Source organism: Cavia porcellus, unplaced genomic scaffold, assembly GCF_034190915.1.
Source record: "Cavia porcellus strain 051 isolate PalLab524CR breed Dunkin Hartley unplaced genomic scaffold, mCavPor4.1 scaffold_7, whole genome shotgun sequence".
Classification (NCBI taxonomy): Eukaryota; Metazoa; Chordata; class Mammalia; order Rodentia; family Caviidae; genus Cavia; species Cavia porcellus.
Window position 1 is genome coordinate 96,345,255 of NW_026947490.1, and position 22,969 is coordinate 96,368,223.

At 40.3% G+C, this 22,969-nt stretch overlaps 1 protein-coding gene across 3 annotated transcripts in view; it reads left to right on the forward strand.

Moving 5' to 3' along the window:
- The window catches only part of Afg1l (AFG1 like ATPase), a 217,662-nt gene that overhangs the window by 35,255 nt on the left and 159,438 nt on the right, over positions 1-22,969 (forward strand). For all 3 annotated transcript variants that reach the window (XM_063253978.1, XM_063253977.1, XM_063253979.1), the window contains exon 3: positions 10,532-10,583. In XM_063253978.1, coding sequence (XP_063110048.1) covers positions 10,532-10,583 — 52 coding nt within the window. The remainder of the gene's footprint in view (positions 1-10,531; positions 10,584-22,969) is intronic.

Sequence of the window (22,969 nt, forward strand, 5' to 3'; positions counted from 1 at the left end):
GAACTGTAAAAGAAAAGCTGAGCTGCCCTCACTTGCCCAATCTCCCAGGGGGAGGACCAGGGGGCATGCTCAGGCCATGCTGTCAGCCACTGGCAGCTTCTCCAGGAGGAGCCTAAAGTGTGGCTCTGGGGCAGTCTGTAGCCCCTCATGGTGATGAAGACCACTGCAGAGGTGCCCTTCACCCACTGATGCACATAAAGCTCCAGACTGTTTCTCACAACCCCACTGGATTTTGGTTGGATTTGTCAGTGAGCAGGTATGAGTTCACCCAGTTCTTCACATCTCTTCAGGATGACATTTCAGGGGCTGGGGATTTAGCTCAGCGGCATAAGCACCTGCCTTGTAAGCAGGCGGGTGTGAGTTCGATCCTCGGTACCGATAAAAAGTTAAAGAAAAAGAAAAAGAATGACATTTCTAACACACACTAGTTCTGGTTACACCATTTTCTGGCCTAAGGTTTCCCTTCCCCTCAGGATAAAGTACAAACTCATTAGCATGTTGTACAAAGCCTTTGAAAGTCTGGTCCAGGCCGTTTGCCAACTCCGTTGGTCATTGTTCTCTGCTGGCAATGAAAGAACCAGCTAGGATGAGCCACTTGATCTTTGAAAAGACTGGGTCCCTGTTTGCCTCCGGGTCTTTGCTAAAGCCCTCGCTCCGTCCTTTATCGTGGTCCACCTTACGCTGCCCTTTAACAACATGCTCCCTGCTAAAAACTATCTTTGTTTTCATGGTTTTAGGGCTTGTGAAACCCGGCTCACTCCCTGGCATAAAATAGTTGCTCAGTCTTAGAGTAAATGAAAAATGGGTGACTACCAAACTGTCACTGGAGAGTCACAAGGCAGTTTTCTGTTGACTCCAAAAGTGATCGTAGGACCAGAGATACAGCTCAGCAGCACAGCATCTGTCTGGCAAGTGCAAGATCATCAGTTCAATTCCTGGTACTAAAAAAACCCCAAAAAACAACAAAAACAAGTTGATTGTGGTGAGCTCATGCATGTGTCTGTGTGACAAGGGTACATGTCTCTGGTTTGTCATATTCATGTGTCTGTGGCTGTGTCTATGTTTGCATTCTGTCTTTAGTATCAGATTTTAGTTAAGGTCAAAGATATCTGGAACACAAGTTTACTTTTCTCATTTAAAACCTTGTCAGAATTCAGAATGTGAACATTTTTTTTATGACTTCTGAATCTTTTTGAGGATTACGCTTGTGTCCTGGCCATTCCATCAAACGAGCGTCAGACTAGGGCTCACTTGTCCTAGCTTACGTCCACCAAAGCTAATGGAATCGGAATGGTCAGTGGGGGCTGGCTGGGGAGGGTTTGCCGGAGAAATGGCCTCCTGTCATTTGCCTCGCAGTGCCACAATGGGCACTTGCAGACATTTGTAGCTCCATTGCATGTGGCATTAAAAAGTCATTTGCATCTTCAAATTTAGTTATAATTAGGGAGTACACCATTTCTGGTGCTGGTTGTTTTAGAGTTTTAAAGACCCCCTTTATTTAGATACTTAAGTAGGCTTAATTATACCAGCAAACTGAACTAATTGATGTACTTTATGTTAGGAAGGTTCTTTTGCAAATCAACTAAGACTAACACTTTTTTCAATTAAAGAGAATTTATGGCTGCTAGCATACAGTTTAGTTTTTTAGTTTTTAAAGGTCTTCTTAGAAACCTGAAGTGGTCTACTTTCATCGGGAGTAGTCTATGTGGAGATATAATGCCAGTTTTTAAAAGATGTAATTATGCTCAGCGTTCCAGCTGGAACCATTGTCCCCGCTTCTGTCATCTTAGGAGATAATAATGCATTGGGGAGGGGAGTGGAGAGAAGTGGAAAAAGTGGTATTCCTGCATTTTAAGCAAATTGGAAACAACACTTTTTATCTTAATGGCACCATCCTTATTAATCTAGTTGTCCTAATGAAAACTGTGTTAGAGTAGCCAGTGGACAGTAATCCAGAAAGACAGAAGACATGCCTTTTTTTTTTGAGACAACCTCGTTATGTAGTTCAGGCTGGCCTTGAACTCACTTTGTACCCCAGGATGGCACTGAACTCGTGGCTGACCTCCTGCCTGAGCCTCCCAAGTGCTGGGACTGCCCAGGTGGGACATGTTGTTTTAGTGCAGCATGTGACTTGATGAGAATCACTCTGGACCACTTTTTAATGCTGGAATTTTAATACTATGAAGACCATGAAGTTAGAATCTCTCAATGAGTAATTTGGAATGACAGCACTTAGTTTACAATAGTTAAAAGAAAAGAATGATTTTGATATCAGTTTTGAAAACAAATGTCTAGAACATAAAAATGCAGATATTTTGGAACAATTTTAGCTTTAACCTTTTAGTTCAAAGGTAAAGTAATATAGTAATTTGTCACCTTGCTAAAGTTTTTTTTTTTTTTTTTTTTTTTTTTTTGTCTTTTTCGTTTTTATTGGTACCGGGGATCGAACTCACGACTACCTGCTTGCAAGGCAGGCGCTTATGCCGCTGAGCTAAATCCCCAGCCCCCACCTTGCCAAAGTTTGTGGGTTTTTAAATTTTTTTTACAACTTTTTAGTTTGACACACTTCAGTGATATACCTAGATCCACTAATGGTTGACAGTTTTCCACATTTGTTTATCTTTTTTCTAAATGTATTTTCTTGAATCATTTACAAGTTGCAGTATCATAGCACTTCTAAATACAATGCACGTGTCTTCTAACAAGGACATTTGCCTTCATAGCTGTTTTACTGCCGTGATATTTAACACACATTTAATGGTATTATCTAAAGTGCCGTCACCAGATTTAGCAAATGAAAGATAAATGGAGTTTTGGATAAATAGCAATATTTTAGTATATGTAAGTGCCATGATATATTTGGGACATACAAATAATATTAAAAATTCATTTCAGTCAGGTGTGGTGGTGCACGCCTGTAATCTCAGCACTTGGGAGGCAGAGGCAGGAGGATTACTGTGAATTTGAGGCCAGCCTGGGCTACAGAGAGAGCTCAAGGCCAGCCTGAACTGCATAGGAAACCCTGTCTCAAAAAGACAGAAACAAATATTATTGTTAATTTGAAATTCATATATTTGGATTTAAGATGTTACTTTGCAATTTTAATATAAAACCTACCATTTGTTTAAAACTCTTCTGTGTGTGTACTGTGTATGGCATTTGATTTTGTCTCATAGCGTTATAATAGAATAAAGATCGGATATTTACTTGTGATTTTACCCTTTTCATCCCTTATTGCATGAATTTGATTTTTTTCTTTTCTTTTTTGAATAAGGTCGGCTAGGGGCTTATCAATTTTATTCTTTCAAAAAACCAATTCTTTGAAAAAACCAATTCTTTGATACATTAATTCTTTCTATCATTTTCTTAGTCTGTATTGCGTTGATTTTTGGTCTGATCTTTATAATTTCTTTACTTTTTTTTGGCTTTGGGCTTCACTTGCTCTTCATTTTCTAGATGTTTGATGTGTAGAATGAAGTTGTTTATTTGTGTTCGTTCTGTTTTCCTGATGAGGAATTTCACTGCAATAAATTTTCCTCTGAGGACGGCTTTTGTTGCATCCCACAGGTTCCAGGAGGTTTATTTGTATTTTTGTTTGCTTGTAGATATTGTTTAATTTCTTCTTTAATTTCCTCTGTGACCCATTGATTGTTCAGGAGTGTATTGTTTAATTCCCATGTCTCCTAGGCTTGTTTGGGATGGGCTGGAGGTTTGAGATTGAGTTTTGTTCTTTTGTTTTGTCATTTTCTTGTGTTCCTCTGAAGAAGCTGAATGCAGTCTCAGTTGCTTCCTGGGTTGACGATGTCTGTCCAGACTGCAGAGAATTTCCCCAGTTGAGTGTGAGTCATTAGGCAGACCTCACACAGGTCCCTAATGGCACGTGCAGGCTACTCAAGTGTGGGGAGTATGCTGGCAGCCCGTCAGCACACCCCACATGGCACTCTGAAGCATCCCGGTTGTTTGAGGCAGGACAGTAGAAGGGTGACAGAAGCAAAACAGTCCGTGGCAAGCCGGTGGGACGCAGGAAGTGGCAAGCCTGCTTTTCACTTTTTATTTCACTCCTGCTACGAGCCTGTTACTGTCCGCCACCCACGCCCAGAGGGGCCTTTCCACTGTCCACATGCAGTGCTATGATAAGCCAGTCAGTGTTCTGTTCCAGTTACCTGCACCCTCTGGGCAGTATCACGCACCATGATCCACTGACCTCCCCCAAAGCTCGACATTTATCTTTTTAGTTCTTATAAGCCATTTTATTTTCTTTTTAATTCCTTTATATGAACATTCCACAATTCAGTAACTTTGAACAGTGACGTTGTATTGTATTCTGTGAAGGTGCTAATATGCTTGGTTAGTGTATCATATGTGGTCTTGGTAGTCATGGATGGGTATTGTTTTTTTGGTACCGGGGATCAAACTCATGACCTCATGCTTGCCAGGCAGGCACTTACGCCACTGAGCTAAATCCCCGGCCATGGATGGGTATTCTTTGTGATAAATTTTTAGAAATGAAATGGTACAGTTAAAGGATCTGTGCACTTTACATACTGATAGCCAGTGCCAAAGTGCCTCGATAGAGATTTCAGCCATTCATTTTTTTACCAGTTCATGAGCATGCCTGTCTCCGTATATCTTTGGTAATTCTGTGTTTTCTTAGACTTTATGTTTTTGTCATGATGATATTTTATTTATTTTGCAGTATTGGGGATTGAACCCAGGGCCTTGGCACTGAGTTGTATCTTGGTCCTCTTTTTATTTTTTGTTTTGCGACAAGGTCATGTGACGTTATTAAGTTGCCCAGCTGGGCTTGACCTTATAACAGTCCTGCCTCAGCCTCCCAGGGGAGCTGTGATTACAGGCATATGCCATCCTGCCTGGCTCATAATATTTTAAATCACAATTGTTTTATTACTATGAATGAGATCAAGTATTCTTTTAAAAGCTAGAGGGCCTGGATTTAGCTCCGTGGCATAAGCATCTGCCTGGCAAGTGCAAGGTCATGAGTTCGATCCCCCAAAAACAAAACCAAAAAATCAAAAAACCAAAAGGTAGAGCCATTTGAATTTTTACTGATTTTTAATTTTTATTTTATTTAATCATAGTTCTGGTTCTATGAATTGAACTCGGGACTTTGTGCTTGCTAGGCAGGCACTGTGTTGCTGAACTGTATTATTGATCCTTTATTGATTTTTTTTTTTTTTTTTTTTTTTTTGGTACCAGGGATCAAATTCACAACTACACGCTTGCAAAGCAGGCACTTATGCCGCTGAGCTAAATCCTCAAACTTCAAAAAACGATAAAAAAAAAAAAAAAAAGAAAGAAAAGAAATCAGCTCAATAAAAATTCCTCCTCGTTTTTTGAATGAGCGGTTTCTTTGCAGGGTCAGCAGTTTGGGAATCCACCAGATACGGGGCGGGAGAGTGAGTCACCCCACTCCTATTTCTTTCCACACTCCGCTCTGTGTGTGTGAGTGGTGAATCCTGCCTTGCCTTTGCCACCGGGTGTTGCTGGTGAATGGTGTGGGCTCCGAGGTTGTGGGCATTTGGGCCGCTCCCATCTGTGTGTTCTGAGGTGCACCCCAAGCCACAGCTTTCTCTGCCTAGCTTTATGGCTTTGGGTTTGCTAAGTGCCCATCCCCTCCACCCCCTGCACCCTTGCACCGTAGGCCATGGAGGCAGGCATCCTGTGCTGCAGCAGGCAGTTTGCTATCACTGAAAGCTCTAAAAGCTTCATATCGCTGTCCTAAACTCAGGCATTTGCCTGCTCACGCAGTAGGTGGGAGAGCAAATGAATCCCTGAGCTCTGTGCTGGGTGGGGGCGGTAGGCGTGGGTTTAGGATGATGACTGGACCTACATGGAAGCCTAACTACACTCTAGTGTGACTGTCTTTGGAAATGAGGCCCAGAAGTGGTAACTGGGGTTAAATGAGGTCATAAGGATGAGGCTGATAGGGTTAGTGACTTTATAAGAAGATGCATGAAAGAGCTGGCTTCTTGCTGTCTCCCCACACATGTACTGAGGACAGAAATGAGAAGCCACCGTCTGCGGGCAGTGGACATCTCGAACCAGAAAGCACCTTGATCTGGGGCTTCCCAGCTGCTAGCTCAGTGAGAAATCAGTGTCCTGTACCTGTGCAGTCCATGGCAGCTTCAGCAGACGAATGGAGGGACATGGAGGGACGCTAGTGTGGTGGAAGGGACCGTGTCTCATCCCGCCGTGGGCTGCGGAGCTGCCCCAGGAGGAGCTTTCTTGTTCCTTCGGCAGAGACTGAAGGCTGCCAGCCATGACTGACTCCATTTCCTTCTGCAGCTCTTCGGGAGCTTCTGAGTTGTCTCCGGCAATGTGTCTGTTCTTCCCGACGTGGTGAACCGTGCTTGGGAAGCCTTTGTAAGAGTGTTGTTGCAGACGTGACTGAGTGAACGGATCTCAGAAGGCTGCTGTCTTCCATGCTGACTCAGGGTGGCCCCTGCTCCTCTGCACAGTGGGTACTGGAGTCGGAGAAGGGCATAAAAATGTGTGTAGCTCAAACCAGCCCACATTAGTGATGCATAACAAGTCTGTTGGTGCCGGGTGTGGGGGTGCATGCCTGTAATCCCAGCACGCAGGTGTCTGAGGTAGAAAGGTGGCCACACGTTTAAGGCCCACCTGAGCCACATAGTGAGTTCAAGTCTAGTCGGTCTCAAAAACACAAAGTAAAATAAAACAAAACCAAAAAACCCCAGTCTGATTATAACTGTAATTAATGCTCATTATGGAAAAATTGAAAATTGAAATTACCAATGATATTATCACCTAGATGTATTTTCTTTCAGTATTTATGTTTTTGCATCAAATTTGGATGTACCAGGCATACTGCATTTATATATCCTTTTAATTTAACATTGTGTACCACTGACATTTTGTCATGTCATTAATTGTTCATATGAAAATGTTTGCCTTGGATGCACAAAGCCCTTGGATGTTCAGTCCCCAGCACCACACACACACACACACACACACACACAAAGAAAAAAAATGTTAGTGACTTTTTTTTGGTACTGGGGATCGAACTTACGACCTTGTGCTTGCCAGGCAGGCACTTACGCTGCTGAGCTAAACCCCCATCTGTTAGTGACATTTTTAATGTGTAATTTTTTTTAACCCAAGTACATGAATCCATGAATGTAAAAGTGAGAAGGGTGAAGAGAAGGGCTGACTGTGACTTGATTTCCTTGTCTTCTGTACATCCTGGCTGTGAAGCCAGCTCCGCAGGTGGGCTACTAGACAAACTGGTCTTTTTCGCTCAAGGACTTAGAGCAGAAGAGTTCCAGCCAGCCGGGGTGGATTTGGAGTTGCTGAGACAGTGGAGCAGTGCAGCTTTCTGCACAAAACCACAGTCCTGGGGTTATAGCTAGCCGAAGTGCCTGACACACACAGCTTCACGGAGGAAGGATTTATCGTGACTCACGGTTTCAGAGGTTCAGTCCATGGTTGACTGGCGGCAGGCAGAAACATCACAGCAGAAGGGTGTGGCACAGGACAGCTGTCTGCCTCAGGCCGCCAGGGAGCAGAGCGGAGAGGACAGGAGCAGAGACTGAGAGGCCAGGGCCAGGGACCAGACATATTTCACAAGACTACACCTTCCTGAGCTACCCAGTCCTACCGGGAAGTTGCTTCACTCAACTCCTGGGCATCTGTCAAGCCAGTCACACCGACAGTCAAGTTGAACCTAGTGTTGGAAGGGCACCTACGTGCAGTCAGATGCCTTTCCTGAAGATCCTCAACTGTTAAACCCAACTGTTTCCAGCTCCTAGAAAGAAAACTGAGGCCTGGAAAGCCCAGGAGGCCACCGTGAGAGAATAATTCAGGCTCAGGTCCTGGTGTTCCCCTCCCCACTTTTTTAGGAACTAGGAATCGAACTCAGAACCTTGTGCTTGCTGGGCAGTCACTTGTGCCACTGGTTTATATTCACGGCCCCTCCTCTCCCCTGTCTTTGAGACAGGTCTCACTATGTAGCCCAGGCTGGCCTTGAACTTGCAGCAGTCCTCTTTTTTATTATAATAAAGATTTTAAAAAGTATAACAAAATCAAAAATACTTTGTACTCACTTCCCAACTTCAAAAATAAAGTATAAATGAAACTTCCTGAGTTCCCCTTCTCATGTACTGCCCTTCTGTCCAGCTTGCTCCCCAAGGGGTGACCATTGTCCTGAACTTGTTGGCCTTTGTGCCACAGAGATTTTTATGTCATGCATATGTGTACACACACATATATGTGTTAATTTTTTGCATATTTAAAGCTTTATATGTCTGTTTTTCTTTGGGACCCTCCTACAACCATGTGTTCTTCACTCCACATTTTTATTTACTCACAATTTAATATTTAGATTTTTCTATACTTTGAATATTTTGTACTATAGCTACCGATCCTCTGAGTTTCGAACACTTAAGACATTTTCACTGCTACCTTGGCACTGCCATGAATGTTCTTGTGTGGGAATATTGCTGGGGTTCCTGGGCTTTGCCCGTGGAGCTGAGTCACCTGCAGGAGTCTGGCCGCCCTGGGTACCTGCGTTCCCTTGCTGCACACCACACAGCACAATCCTATCGTTGGTAAATTGTGTCACTATGAGGAGGGAGGAGGGGACACAGTCACAGTGGAATAGACAGCTGTGCCAGTGCAGCCTGGCAGAAGAAACACACCTATACACCTAGGAAATGGCCTTTCCTGAATAGAGAAAAGCGGCTCCAATCCTCTGACTCTGCCCGTGACCAGTGAGCAAGCTCCTCCCCTGGAGGCTATCTGAGGTTTCTAGGAGATAACAAGGTTATACACTTAGACTTTCACTAGCTGAAAACAGATTAAGGCTAGCTCTGCTTATTCATCATTAAATGGGAAATACGTAGGTCAGTGATGGCGAACCTTTCAGAGCTTGCAATAATTGCAAACAGCCTTTTGCGGCACGCATGCCGTGGGTTCACCCCACTGCCGTAGACGTTCAAGTTCTTCTGAAACACTTATTGCCTGGGCAGTGAACATTTTATTTCCATCCTCTGAATTTTTTTATAGCATTTTTGGGTGGAGGGCTCTTCAAGACTCCAGCCAACACTGTCGAGTAATACTGATTTATTTGCTGTGCTACCCTCTGTGCTTTTAGGGCTTTCCGAAACAAACATTTCTCCTTCCAATTTGTTTGGCTGTAATGAATGCTGAGATTATTACCATGATTTTGATTTTTAAAGAAAGCTAGAATGGATGCTGCTTTCTTGACTCAGTTAATTACAAAGCCCTTACTTTTTTTTTTGGTACCAGGACGGACTCATGACTTTGCGCTTGCCAGGCAGGCACTTAGGCCACTGAGCTAGGTAATGGCCTTCACCCATACAAGAATCAAGCTTATTAGTCAACTATCCACTGCAAAAAGCCACCGAGGTTGGCTGTGTTTTTACTACTCCATAGATACCTAGCCATTCCCTTTGTGTTTTATTATTGAATCTTAAAAATGTTTCAACTGTGAACATGTAAGTGACAAATCCTTCCTTAAGGGCAGTGAAGAATAAAAAATGTGTTGAAAGCATATGGAAATAAGAGCCGGGCGTGGTGGCTCACGCCTGTAATCCCAGCACTCGGGAGGCTGAGGCAGGAGGATCGTTGTGAGTTTGAAACCAGCCTGGGCTACAAAGTGAGCTCAAGGCCAGCCTGAACTGCATAGTGAGACCTTGTCTCAAAAAGACAAAAAAAAAAAAAAAAGTATATGGAAACAGTTACAAAGTATATACCGAAGAGCCAAAATGAATGATTTCTTAGCTTACTGAAGGATCTGCACAGTAAATACAAATTAAATAATTTTAAAGATTTATTAAATTCTTACTTTTACTTTAAATTTTGTGATATTTCAAAAAAATGTCAATTGTGATATATTTTTACACAAAAATGTCTACAAATAATCTTCGCTTACTTTTTGTGGCTAACTGGTTATAACATGTAGATGCCTGAGCTACATTACTTAATCTGCAAAGTGCTCATATTTGTATTTTCCATTTTTCAAATGAGACAGCTAAGATGCAAAGATATTGAATTGCTTTCTCAGAATAAGGAGACAGTGAATCTTCAGGTTATCAAAATGTTACCTCAAATTCTGAAATACTCTGCTTCATTTATATTTACTGCAAGTGTGTATTTTTCTGAGTGTATGTGTGTCTGTGTGTGTGTTTAAATTCCTTTTTAGAATTTTGACAAGTAGTTCAACAGTGAGAATGGAAGCACCTGAATTTGGAAGGGAATCATTTGCTTTCTGGGGCACAGGAGGAGTTTCAATTCTCCCTTGCTGGCCAGGGCTGCTTAGCTCGGTGCAGGGCGGCCCAGCACGGCGCCCTCTTTTGAACTTGACATTGCAAAAGAAGAAATACAAGATGTTTACAAGCTCAAGTTTTTCCTTACTTCCTGTGTAACAGTCTCTCCAAATCCTGTAGACAGCATAGTTAGAAACATTATATATGTGACTACGTTGGATTATTTTCGAGATGGAGATTTATAATTTGTTCTTAATTTGCAGCTTTTTTCAAGGAGCAAACCTCCAAGGGGCCTGTATGTTTACGGAGATGTTGGTAAGTGTTACAAGTGTGGGGTGGGCCAATCACAAAGTGTTCTAGTTTTTACTCAGGGCTAACCTCCGCTTCCATCTGCTAATCCACCCAGCAAGGGAACAGGATGACAGTGGAGGCAGAGGCGATGGGAGAGCAGGCAGTTCTTTAAGCAGGGCTATAATTTCAGGCAGAATGTGATACTGTGTTGGGGTCTAATGCACATGGCGATTTGATCTTGGGGAAGGAAATCATGTATAAGTAGGTTATTAGGTAAATCAGGATCCCCCTACCCAGTGCTTTCTGACCTAGCTTAATAATTAAAAAAAAAAAACTGTTCACATTTATTGTTTTTTCATTGAAATGAAAACCTCAGTTGTAATGACCTCTAATTTGTGCATGATTTTTATTTTCTGATTAGTTTTTATTTTCTTATTAGTGCATGTTTGCAGTACAGAATGATTGCATTTACCTAGGATAGCACATAACACATCTTAATTCTTTTTTGTTTCCTTCCCTTCTCATCCTGCCATGCTCACTTCAAGACTTATTTCTCTTTCCTTTTGAAAAAGCTCTATTTCCGCTTTTTAAAAATTCTCTCTTTTTAGTCTCTTTTCCCTTCCTTCCTTCCCTCACTCTCTGTCTTTTGTTCCCTTTCACGTTTCAAAAAGATCTCCCTACGTTCTATCAGATGTCCTGTATTTATATTTTGGGTGTCTCATGTAAGAGGAACCGGGCGATATTTAAACATGTGGGCCTTCTTTATGGCAAACTAATATTCTAATGTGTTGAAATGCCACTTTTTTATCCATTCATCTTTTGATGAGCATAAAGGCCGTTTCCAAGCTATTATGAATGATGCTGCTGTAAATATGGCTATCCATGTATTACTATAATATGACTATCACATTTTCAAGAAGATTCCTAAAAGCGGAATAGCTGGGTTGAATGGACTTTTTCTTTTTAGGTTTTGGAAGAATCTCCACATTGTTCTCTGTAAGTGGTGGTACTAGTTTACATTGCCTCCTGCAACTTAGAAATGTTTCTCTTCCCTATAGCCTAGCCAACATTCATTATTATATGATAGCTTAATGATAGCCATTCTTTCTAGAGTAAGATACAGTCTCAATTGTTGGGGACCTGGCTGCAAGGCAGAGTGACTGTTCCAGAGGAGAAACAGTTCATGGCCGTGGAAGACAGCAAAAGCACACATGAGAAGAGAGAGACAAGCTTCTTCTGTCCCTTTATATTGTATCTAGCCCATGGGATTAGGGTGGTGCCAGTCTAATCAGTGGACTGATCCAGCAAGCACCCGCCCTTAATCCCAGCATTGCACTGTGAATCAATCACACACTGTAGATACAGCCACCTTCCAAACCTCTGTGACTGCATGAGGCTTTGGGGCGGGGGTATCTAGACACAAACCTTAACCAGACGCATGCTACATGCCTGCCTTGTATTTTAGCTAATTTATCCTCCAGCAGATTGTTTCTGTTTTAACATTTAGATCGTCAATCAATTTTAGTTTTTGGTTTAGTGCATGGTGAAATGTATGGGTCTGGACCCCAATCTTCTGCGTGCGGGTATCCAGTTTTCCCAGCACTGTTTATGAAAGAGGCTGTCTCTTTCCTCCTTTGATGTCAAGTTCAAGGTAACTACTGTTGTTTCTGCTTCTTCTTTTCTGTCCCACTGAATCTGCATTTTCTGCTTTTGTGCAAGGACCATGTTCTTCGTTACAAGTTACACTGTAACTTACAAGTTCACTGTAACTTTGTAGTATAACTTCAGATGTGGGATTGTGATGCCTCCTGCTTTGCTATTGTTACTCAGGGTTGTGTTTGCTTTTCTTGATCTCCTCTGGCTCCATATGAATTATAGGATTATTTTCTTTACGTCTGTGAGGAATGCTGTTGGTATTTTGATTGAGATTGTGTTAAATCCGTACATCAATTTTAGAAGAATGACCATTTTGACTGTATTGGTTCTGCCTGTGTAAGAACTGGGGGTCTTTCCATTTTCTGATACCCTCTTTAGTCTTTTAGAGAGGGGTAGTTTCGTTATAGTGGTCCTTCACTTTCTTGGTTAGGTTAATTCCTAAGTATTTAATTCTTCTTGATGCTATATAAATGATATTGTTTTCCTAATTTCTTTCTTAGTGTATTCATTATTAGTGCATAGGAATGCTATTGAGTTTTGTTTTTTCAATTTTGTATCCTGTTATATTGCTGTATGTGATTATTAATTCTAGGGCTCTTTTTTTTTTTTTCGGTATTTTTTGAGACAGGGTCTCACTGTGCATTTCAGGCTGGCCTTGTGCTCACTTTGTAGCTCAGGCTGATCTCAAACTTGCGAAGATTCTCCTGTGTCAACCTGCCAAGCGCTGAGATTACAGGGGTGTGTGCCACCATGCCTGGCTTTAATACCAGGAGTCTTTTAGTGGAATTTTTTGGGTCTTATAAGTAGAAGGTCTTGTCATCTGCAAATAATGTAACCCTTTTATTTGTTTCTCTTTACTGATTGCTTTGGCTAATATTTCTTGTTTATTTGAATACGCATATATTTCTATTCATAATCTAAGCCCTAGATTGCCGAGTTGTTTTCACTGTTATTACTATTGTTATTTTCAAGACAGGGTCTTGATATGGGGCCCAAGCTGGATCTGAACTTCTGGACACCAGTGATTTTTCTGCCTTAGCCTCCCAGAGTGCTGCGACTACAGGCACGTGCCACTCCGCTCAGCACTTACGTTGACCTTCAGTGACAGTGCTCGTGTTTCTTACTTCCGTGCATTGGTCACACAGCTCACCCGTTTTGTTGGAAACTTGAGCAGACACCTTATCAAATTTTCCTAATCAGTTAGTATCTTGCTCATGTGATTTTCTTTAGTCTTAACCTTGCTGAACCCTTCCATCTTCTGGTTTTAATGTCCTTCAAACAAACCAATTTCTTCTAGCTTTAAATTTCTCCCTGTTTCCCACTTTACTTGGCTCCATAAAATTCTTTCTTGTCGGTTAATTCTCTTACTGGAACACCTGACACTCACATTTACATGTAAGTAGAAACATTTTGGATCTATCTATCTATCTGTCTATATATATATATATATATATATATATATATATATTTTTTTTTTTTTTTTTTTTTTTTTGTGGTACCGGGGATGCTGCTGAGCTAAATCCCCAGTCCTAAACATATATATTTTGAGTTGAATGCTGGCCCAAAATTTTTTAGAGAAGAAAAAAAAAAATAGGAGTTTGTAAGTAGTTCTAGTCCCTTAGTTAAAAATAAGACTGTTATTGTCTGGGTGTGGTGGCACATGCCTATAACCCTGGCAGTTGGGAAGTGGAAGCAGGGGGTCACCGTAACTCTACGGTGAGACTGTCTCAAAAATCCCCAGAACAAAACAAAACACCCCAACAGAAATGAAACTTATCTTTTTTTGTGTACTTTCTCTTTCTGATTTGATCATTAATGTATTTATATCTGTTTCACTTATAAAATTCTTTAAGTTCTTAAAAGTTACACTTTTTTTTTTTGTCTTTTTCCCTTTTATCAGTACTGGGGATCGAACTCACGACTGTCTGCTTGCAAGGCAGGTACTTTTGCCGCTGAGCTAAATCCCCAGCCCCCAAAAGTTACACTTTAAAAAATATTAAAGAAGCTTAAATTCTATTCTGTTCAAGCTCTATTCTTTTTCTTAGTTTATTGATAATTGGAAGGATTTAAAAATATTTTCTGTTAGTGTTTATTAATTTTACAAAATATTGGGTTTTCAAATGCCCATCAACTGTTGAATGGATAAAGATGTGGGTTTTTATACATGGAGTATTACTCTGCTATGACGAAGGATAAGCTCAAGACGTCTCTAGGTAAATGAATGCACCTTGAGTTCTCTTAGATGAAATAAACGGTTGCATGTGTGAATCCTGCATTGTTTCTCTTGTGTCAGAAGCCAAAGTATAAACAAGGACCAAAATGTATAGTAGGTATTGTGAAATAGGAAGAAAATGTTCAAATGGGGAAGGGAACGAGAGCACAAGGATGGAGAAAGGAAAGAAGGAATTTAAAAAAGTAGAAAAGGAAAAAATTGAAACAAAACTTGTAAATGGGGAGGGAAAGAGCAGAGTGGAAAAAAAAGAATCAAGACATACAAATTCTCTATGATGAATGTGATCATTATGTATATTTAAAATGTACCGATAAAATCTCATTGTAGAAGTCGGGGGTGGTGGCTCATGCCTGTAATCCCAGCACTCGGGAGGCTGAGGCAGGAGGATCGTTGCGAGTTCAAGACCAGCCTGGGCTGCTAAGTAAGCTCAAGGCCAGCCTGAACTGCATAGCGAGACCCCGTATCAAAAAAAAAAAAAAAAAAATCTCATTCTAGGGAAAAGCCCCAAATCTTGGGCTTTGATGTGATATTTTCGTGGGTGTATATAACATTTCAGCCATCCTCATCCCTCTCCTTACCCCTGTACTTCTCTCCCTCTCCCGTAATCCCTTCCCTTGTGTTTAATCATGTATATGCTACTTTGACGCTGCCTTTTTCAGATTTCACGTAGAGTAAGCATTAATCGGAGTGTTTGAGGCCACTGTCTGCTTCTTTTTACATCAGATGCTTAGGTCCGTTTTACGTGCCTGCACCTGTGGGCGTCATCAGTGGATTTGATTCTATTGTCAGATCTTGTTCTTTGTTCCCTGAGAACATCTTACTTCCTCTAGCTTAACTTTCAGCTTAACTGAACCTGAAAGTTCAGTCATTGTGAAAACTGGCATCTTTGCTTCTCCTGTTACCTTAACCCTGAACCAGAAATGGAGCTGATTGTTAAACTGCTTCTAATTCTGCAAGAGAACTTATAAAAAAAAAACCCATCTCCTTCCCCCCAAACCCTGAAAATTATTAGAGTTTAATATAGCCACGTTCTAATTAATACAAGATAAATAACTTACCTGATGAAAAGGAATTAGATATAATAACATGGGGTAGTCACATAAAGTGGGTGGATGGCAGCCTTTGGATGGAAACGTCTTTATAATATAGATGGGGAAGTGAGAGCAATCTGATAATAGGAAGTGAAATGAACATTTTGCTGCCACCATCAATTTAGAAGACTTACAAAATAAGTGGTAAAGATAAGATCAAAATTCTCATTTTGAAAGGTTCTGTCACAAATTCTTATTCTTTACCATTTTCTTTGGTTGGGTTTGGAAAACAGGTATTTAAATTCTAGGGGAACTTCGTGGGAAACAAGGCTATCGAGCTTCCCTGCTGGTGCTGGGTTTGGGTCTGGGTTTGGGTCACGTCCTCTTGTGTTTTGTGTCTTCACTTTCTGTTCAGTTATTGTGGACTTAGAAGTTTAGGTTTTCCATGTTAATTTCCTGGTAGAATCCTTTCTCAAGAAAAAGGCTGAGATTTTCTTCACGATTGAATAGACGCCGAAGCAAATTGTACAAAGGTTGCATTTGGTGTTGGTTTTTTCCCTCCTCTTTTCAAGGTCACCTGACCATCTACTGATTACACAGATGTTTATTGAGCATCTGCCTTGTGACAGGCAGTGTGTTGCTTCCTATATGTCATGTTGAATAAAAGAGCTCATTTAAAGCTTATGAACTGGATCAGTGGCCTTTTTCAACATGACCCATCGTAAGAAATACATTTTACATCCTGACCTAATGTATACACATGTACCGGAAGAGAGTTTTTCTGTCTTACACGAGATGCCTATTGGTTTTCTCCTCCTCCCTTCCCTTCCCTTCCCTTCCCTTCCCTGCCCTGCCCTGCCCTGCCCTGCCCTCCCCTTTTTCCTTCCTTCCTTCCTTCCTTCCTTCCTTCCTTCCTTCTCCCCCTGCCCCTGCTTCTTCTCTTTCTCCTCCCCGTGCTTGGCATTTGAGCCTGGGGTCCTCACACTGACCTCCATCCTCAGCCCTTTTATGTTGAGACAGGGTCTCACTAAGTTACCTCGACTGGGCTTGAATTTGTGATTTTCTCACCTCGGCCACCCAGAATGCAGGGATTACAGGTGTGTTCCCAGATCATGTTGGTATTTTCTGTTCTGTTTCACCACAGAGTAATCTTGTGTGGTGGCAGTTTGAAAGCAAAGGTCCAGTGTGTCAGGACTGGGCTTCAGTACTCTGGTAGGCATGGCCCTTGGCTTGTCTTGCTGGACCTTTCATAAGTCCAAACTTTCTTCTTTACTAAACTAAGCTGAGTCTAAGGTGGCTGGACTCAGTTATCCCAAAGCCTACCTTCTCACTAAATATCTGAACTACAGTACTTCTAAATTATTTGAGTCTGAACTGTTATAAAGTTCTTGCCAAATGTTAAGGATACCATTGAATTACTAGTTTCCCTCTTCAGAACATTTGCATTAGATTCTTCTAATAGTTAGAACTTCACTGAAAACATTGGTATATAGCGGGGGATGTAGCTCAGCAGCACAAGCACCTGCCTGGCAAGTGCAAGGTCCTGAGTTTGATTCCCAGTACAAAAAAAAAAAAAGGCCCATCTGCTGTTCTCAGGTGTGACCCATGCACAAGCAGCATTTGTGCAAACACACTTTATATGTGGATGCTGCATTTTGGCATCATATAGGGCAAATTCTACAATACCTGATGCAGGAATATGGGCTTTGGAGGATAGAAAAATAGGCCATATCATATTTACAAAGACAAAGAAAGATGCAGCCAACTGCTGGACTCCTTCTAGAATCTGAATATGCTGTTGATCCTTGGGCGCAGGACCAAATGCAGAGAAAGCTTATGTTGCAAAGATTACAGAAAGAAAATCCTGGTTTTGACTTCAGTGAAGCAGAAATCGCAGGGAACTACACTAATGGTGGGCCAGAGATCTCAAATCTTGAAAAATAATTGCTATTTTTTAAAAATGCATCTTGTGGATCCCAACAAATGTTACCAATTTAATCAAAGGAACAGATTATATAACAGAGTGCTTACGGTTAACAAATTGTAAAATATATTTAATGCTCAAAAACTGTATTTAAATATGATTTACATTGGAAGCATACTATGAGAGCTATTCTATGGATATATGATAAATTTTTGGACTTGTGTTTGCTCAACATGAAATTTTATATGATGCATTTTACTAATTTCATAGTTAATTGTATTTTTACTATGAAAAACATTAACAATGTACATGATATGAAATGAAAGTATGCCATTAGGGAAAAATTGTTTTTCTTTGCTAAATATGATACGGGAATGGCATTCAATAAACTGTTTTAAATAGAAAAAAACCCCAAAATATTGGTATATTTATTAAACAACTGCAGTTTTGCCCCCGCCTTTCTCTGCCTCCTGGGTCCGTCCTTCACCTCCTGCTTCCTGTGTCTGAGGCTGAATATTGTGGGTGCCTCGTGTGTTCTGGTCTTGGCTAGTTGGAATTCTGTATGCCTCCTTTAACTAACTGCATGACAAATTCTTTTTTCCTGCTTGGGGAGTTTTCTGGCATTGCTTTCTGGCATTACACTATGAACAGGTTTTTTTGTAGTCCACACTAGCACCAGACTATGGTGATGGTTATGACCCCAGACAATCACAGTGCTGTCATACAAGGGAACAGCTGATTACAACAGGTATGACACCGTGGCCAGAGTCACACGGTTGGCAGTAACAGTAACATCAAGCCTAGCCTAGAAACAGACCAACTGTGGTAACTAGTAATTGGGTACCTTTGATCATAGGAGCAAGACCTAGAATCATATAACAAAATCCAGCATAAACCAGGAGCTTGTACACAGTGAGTTGTTTTTCTTTAGTATAGTGATTGCACCCTGTGGGGGTTAGGGAAATTTAAGAGGAATAAGGGAAAAATAGGTAAGTGAAGAAAAATACAGGAGAAGCACAGCTGAAGAGAAAGGATGATGGCCCAAGCTTTGGGAAACTGCAGAACAGAACAGGCGAGAAACACTGAAGTGAGAGGAAGAGGGTGTCACCGTGAACTAGGAAGTCTATCGACAATGTTCACTTATATGAAATATAAATAAATTAAAAACAGTTGAGAGAGAAAAAAAGACAAAGTAAAACAACAATAAAAGTAAATACCTAAGGATTTGGAAAAAAAAAACAATCAGAAAAAGGAAAACAACAAAAGAGACAAAAGAGTTAAATTGCTCTAGTGTCCACAGTTCTGTCTGATCACTTTTCTCACAACATCCAAAGTTAAAGCGGGAAAGGTTGGTTTAGCACACAGTTTGTAGAGGTTTCTCCATAATCAGCTGGTTCTGAGGCAGGGCAGCTTGGCAGAGAGGCAACACAGAACAAGCAGAAGTCAGCAAAAGCCAGCGAGGGAGGGAGAAGACAGAGCGCTTTCTGTCCCTTACATAGTGTCCAGGCTACCAGGATTACGGAGCCGCCAAAGTAATCAGTGGAATGACTTAGTAACCACCCGCCCTTAATCCGAGTACTCATGAATGGGTGCTGGACTTTGTCAAAAGCTTTTTCTGTATCTGTTGAAATGATCAGGGCTAGAGACACAGCTCAGTGGCATAAGTGCCTGTCTGGCAAGTGCCAGGTCTAAAATTTAATTCCTGGTACCCCTTCCCCCCAAAAAAGATCATATGATTTTTGCCCTTGGCTCTGTTAATATGGTATATTACATTTATTGATTATGTATATTGAACTATTCCTTCATCCCTAGTATGAATCCCACTTGGTCATGGTGTATAATCTTGATGATTTGCTGCATTCTCTTTGCCAGTTAACTTATTAGCCTGTAGTTCTTTTTCTGGGTTGGGACCTTCTCTGGTTTTGGTATCAGGGTAATGCTTGTTTCCAGGAATGAATTTGGGAGTATTGCTTCCCTTTAAATTTCATTAAAGAGTTTGAGACGTAGTGGTGTTAGGTTCTTCCTAAATTTTCTGTAAAATTCAGCAGGGAATGTGTCAGGGCCTGGCCTTTTCTGCATTGGTGGGTTTTTAATAGGTATTCCATTTCATTGATTGATATTGATTTAGGATTTCTATATCTTCTTGATTGAGCTTTGACAATTCATATGTATCTACAGATTAGTCTGTCCAATTCTTCTGTGTTTGCCATATTATTAGAATACAACTTTTCAAAGTATGTGTAGATGATCTTCTGGATTTCTGCAGGGTCTGCTGTGATTTCACCATTTTCTTTCCTAATCTCATGGATTTGAGTCTCCTCTTTCCTTTTTTTTTGATAAATTTGGGTAAGAGTTAGTTGCTTTTATTTAATCTTTCAAAAACCCAATTCTTTTTTTAATTTAAATTTTATTTAAGGAGAAAAAAGAAAAAAAAACAGAAAAGGGTACAAGTTATACAGAATTTCAGAAAAAATAAACAGGAAATCACTAGTTAATAGATTACATATTGTTATCTTAGAAATAGTTGTTCAAGTTACAAAATTAAAGCATATAGAGTGGACATTCAAACAGTGAGATTGCAAATAGTTCTGTTCAATGATCCAATAAAAAAACCCAATTCTTTAATTCATTGATTCTTTGTATTATCTTTTTTTAAAAAATCCATTCTATCCAAACATTAAAAAAAAAGAAGAAAAAAAACTAAAACAAAATTTCAAAACATGTCAATCAAGGGTGACAATGGTACATACATTGCGCACTGTCTTCCCCAAACCATCCAGCCAGAGCACAAGACATCTGCCTTCAATTGTCCGAACAAACCAGCACAGATCTTTCTTTTCAGCAAACTCAGAGAAATCAGTAGTATAACTATCTCATCTACTTTTTAATAAACACATACATATGTTTTTTCATTCTGCATTGTTTTCTTAGTCTTCAGTGCATTAATTTCTACCTATTCTTCATAATTCCCTCCCTCATACAGGCTTCTGGCTTATTCTGCTCTCCTTTTTTCTAGAAGTTTAAAGTTCACTATTAATCTGTTTATTTGCATCTGTTCTGTTCTCCTGATAAGAATATTCACTGCTCTAAATTTCCCTCTTAGGATTGCTTTCATTGTGTCCCATACGTTCTGGTGTGTTGCACTGCTGTTATCATTTAATTGCAGGAACTATCTAATTTCTTCTTTAATTTCATTTGTGACCCATTAGTTGTTCAAGAGGATATTTAATTTCCATGTGTTTGTGAAATTCTTGTGGTTTCTTTTGCCATGAATTTCCAATTCCATTGCACTATGGTCTGATAATATGCATGAGATAATTTCAGTCCCTTTGCATTTACTTATGCATGTCCTGGGAGCTGGTTTGTGGTTTATTGTGGAGACTGTCCCATGCGTAGCTGAGAACAATGTGTATTATGAAGTTGTGGGGTGGAACACTCTGTAGAAACCTACTAACTCCATTTGTTCTAAAATTTTTGCAGTTCTAATATTTCATTATTGATTTTTTTTTTGTCTAGTGGTCTGTCTTTTTGTGACAGTGGGATATTGAGATCTCCTGATACAATTGTATTAGGGCTTATTTGATTTTCCATGTCCATTTCTATTTGTTTTATATTGTTGGGTGGTATTTGACACATACATATTTATGATTATTATCTCTTCCTCTTGGATTTCCCCTTTATAAAGATGTAGCAATGTTCTTTATCTCTCTTAATGATTCTTGGCTTAAAATTCACTTTGTTGCAAATAAAATAGCTACCCTTGCTTTTTTCTGGGTTCCTGTTGCATGGAGTATCGTATTCTATCCTTTGACTTTTAGTCTATGACTTTATTTTTGAGTTAGATGTTTTCTTGTATGAAGCATAGTTGGATCTTGCTTCTTGGGCCCTTCAGTCTGTCTTTTGATTGGTGAACTGAGATAATTAGCACTGATAACTGATACGGATTGGCCTATCCTTGTTACTTTCCTGTTGTTGGCTTCTTGCTCCTCCTTTTTCCTGCCCCCCATTTGTTCCCCTTGTCCTGCCTTGCCTGGTGGATTTCATCTGTTGGGGTTCATGGAATTTTAGGTTTTGTTATCTTTTTTTTTTTTTTTTTAGGTTTTGTTATCTTTTTCTAGATTGTCCTCCAAAACATTTTGGAGTGCCGATTTGGTGGTCATAATTTCCTCACATGTTCTTTGTCATGGAAGTCTTATTTCTTCATCAGTTTTTGTTTGTTTGGTTGGTTTTTTTTTTGGGGTACCAGGGATCGAACTTGTGACCTCACGCTTGCCAGGCAGATGGTTTTTCCGCTGTGCTAAATCCCCGGCTCTTCATTACTTTGAAAAATAGTTTTGTGGGGTACATCAGTCTGCATTGAAGTTTGCCTTTAGAACTTGAAATACTTCATTCCAAGCTCTCCTTCACTTGAGTGTTTGCTTTGAGAAGTCAGCTGTGATTCTGATGCGCTTTTCTTTATATGTGATTGGTTTCTTTTCTCTGACAAGTTTTAAAATTATGTTCTTGTGTTGGGTCTCTGGAATCTTGATTATGATGTGTTTCACTGTAGATTTTTTTTTTTTTTTTTGATCATGAATAATTGGAGTTCTGTATGTTTCACTTACCTGCATGTCAAATTTGTTTTCCCTTCCAGGGAAGTCTTCTGCCATCATGTCTGTGAGCAGTGTTTTTTTAATATTGTCTGTGTTATCTCCTGCTTTTTCATTTACTCCAATCAATCTGAAGCTATTCTTTTGCCTCATCTAGCTAAGCTGCTAAATTGATTTCTCATCGTCCCTTGCTTTTTTTTTCCTTGTCTTTTTGAGACAGGACTTCACTATGAAGTTGGGGTCTTGAACTGACTTTCTAGCCCAGGTTGGCCTTGAACTGGCAACAATCCTCCTGCCCCAGCCTCCCAAGTGCTAGGATTCCAGGCGTACACCACCATGCCCAGTTCCCTTGCTGTTTTCGAGAAATCTTTCTTTTCATGATTGCTAACCACAAGCCTGTCTTCTATATCTGAGATCCTGTCCTCACATTGGCTTAATTTGCTGTGAATACTTGCAATGGAATTTTTATTCTTTTGGATATCTGCTTGAATCTTCCTTATGGGTGCCATTTCTTTCCTATGCTGAGCATTCATGGCTTCCATAATTTTCTCTACTTTTTTTGTCTGTATCTGCTCTATAGTCACTAAGCATGGTTTTCATTGTGGATACCATCTCTGTGGTTATCTGAGAAATTATTTATGATTTGATTTTTTCTGGGGTCTCACTCAGTTTCTTTGTTACCACTTTGGAGAGCCCAGGTGGGGGCTTTCACACTGTCCCACCTCATCGCCCCCAGGTTTGCCTTTGGTGAACTGGATGTCTGTGGTTGCATCTTGTTTAAGTGTCTTCTCATTTTCTTCTTCTCCTCCTCCTCTTTTTTTTTGTTTTTAGTTTAATTCCTGGCCTCATGCTTGTCTGTGGCACGTTGCTTTATAGATAATATTTAGAACCCTTAGGAAGTGACTTCTCCAATGCATCTTCTAGGTGTAACTAGTTTTTGGTTTTGAGTCTTTTTGTAAGATCCTACATCTTCAATT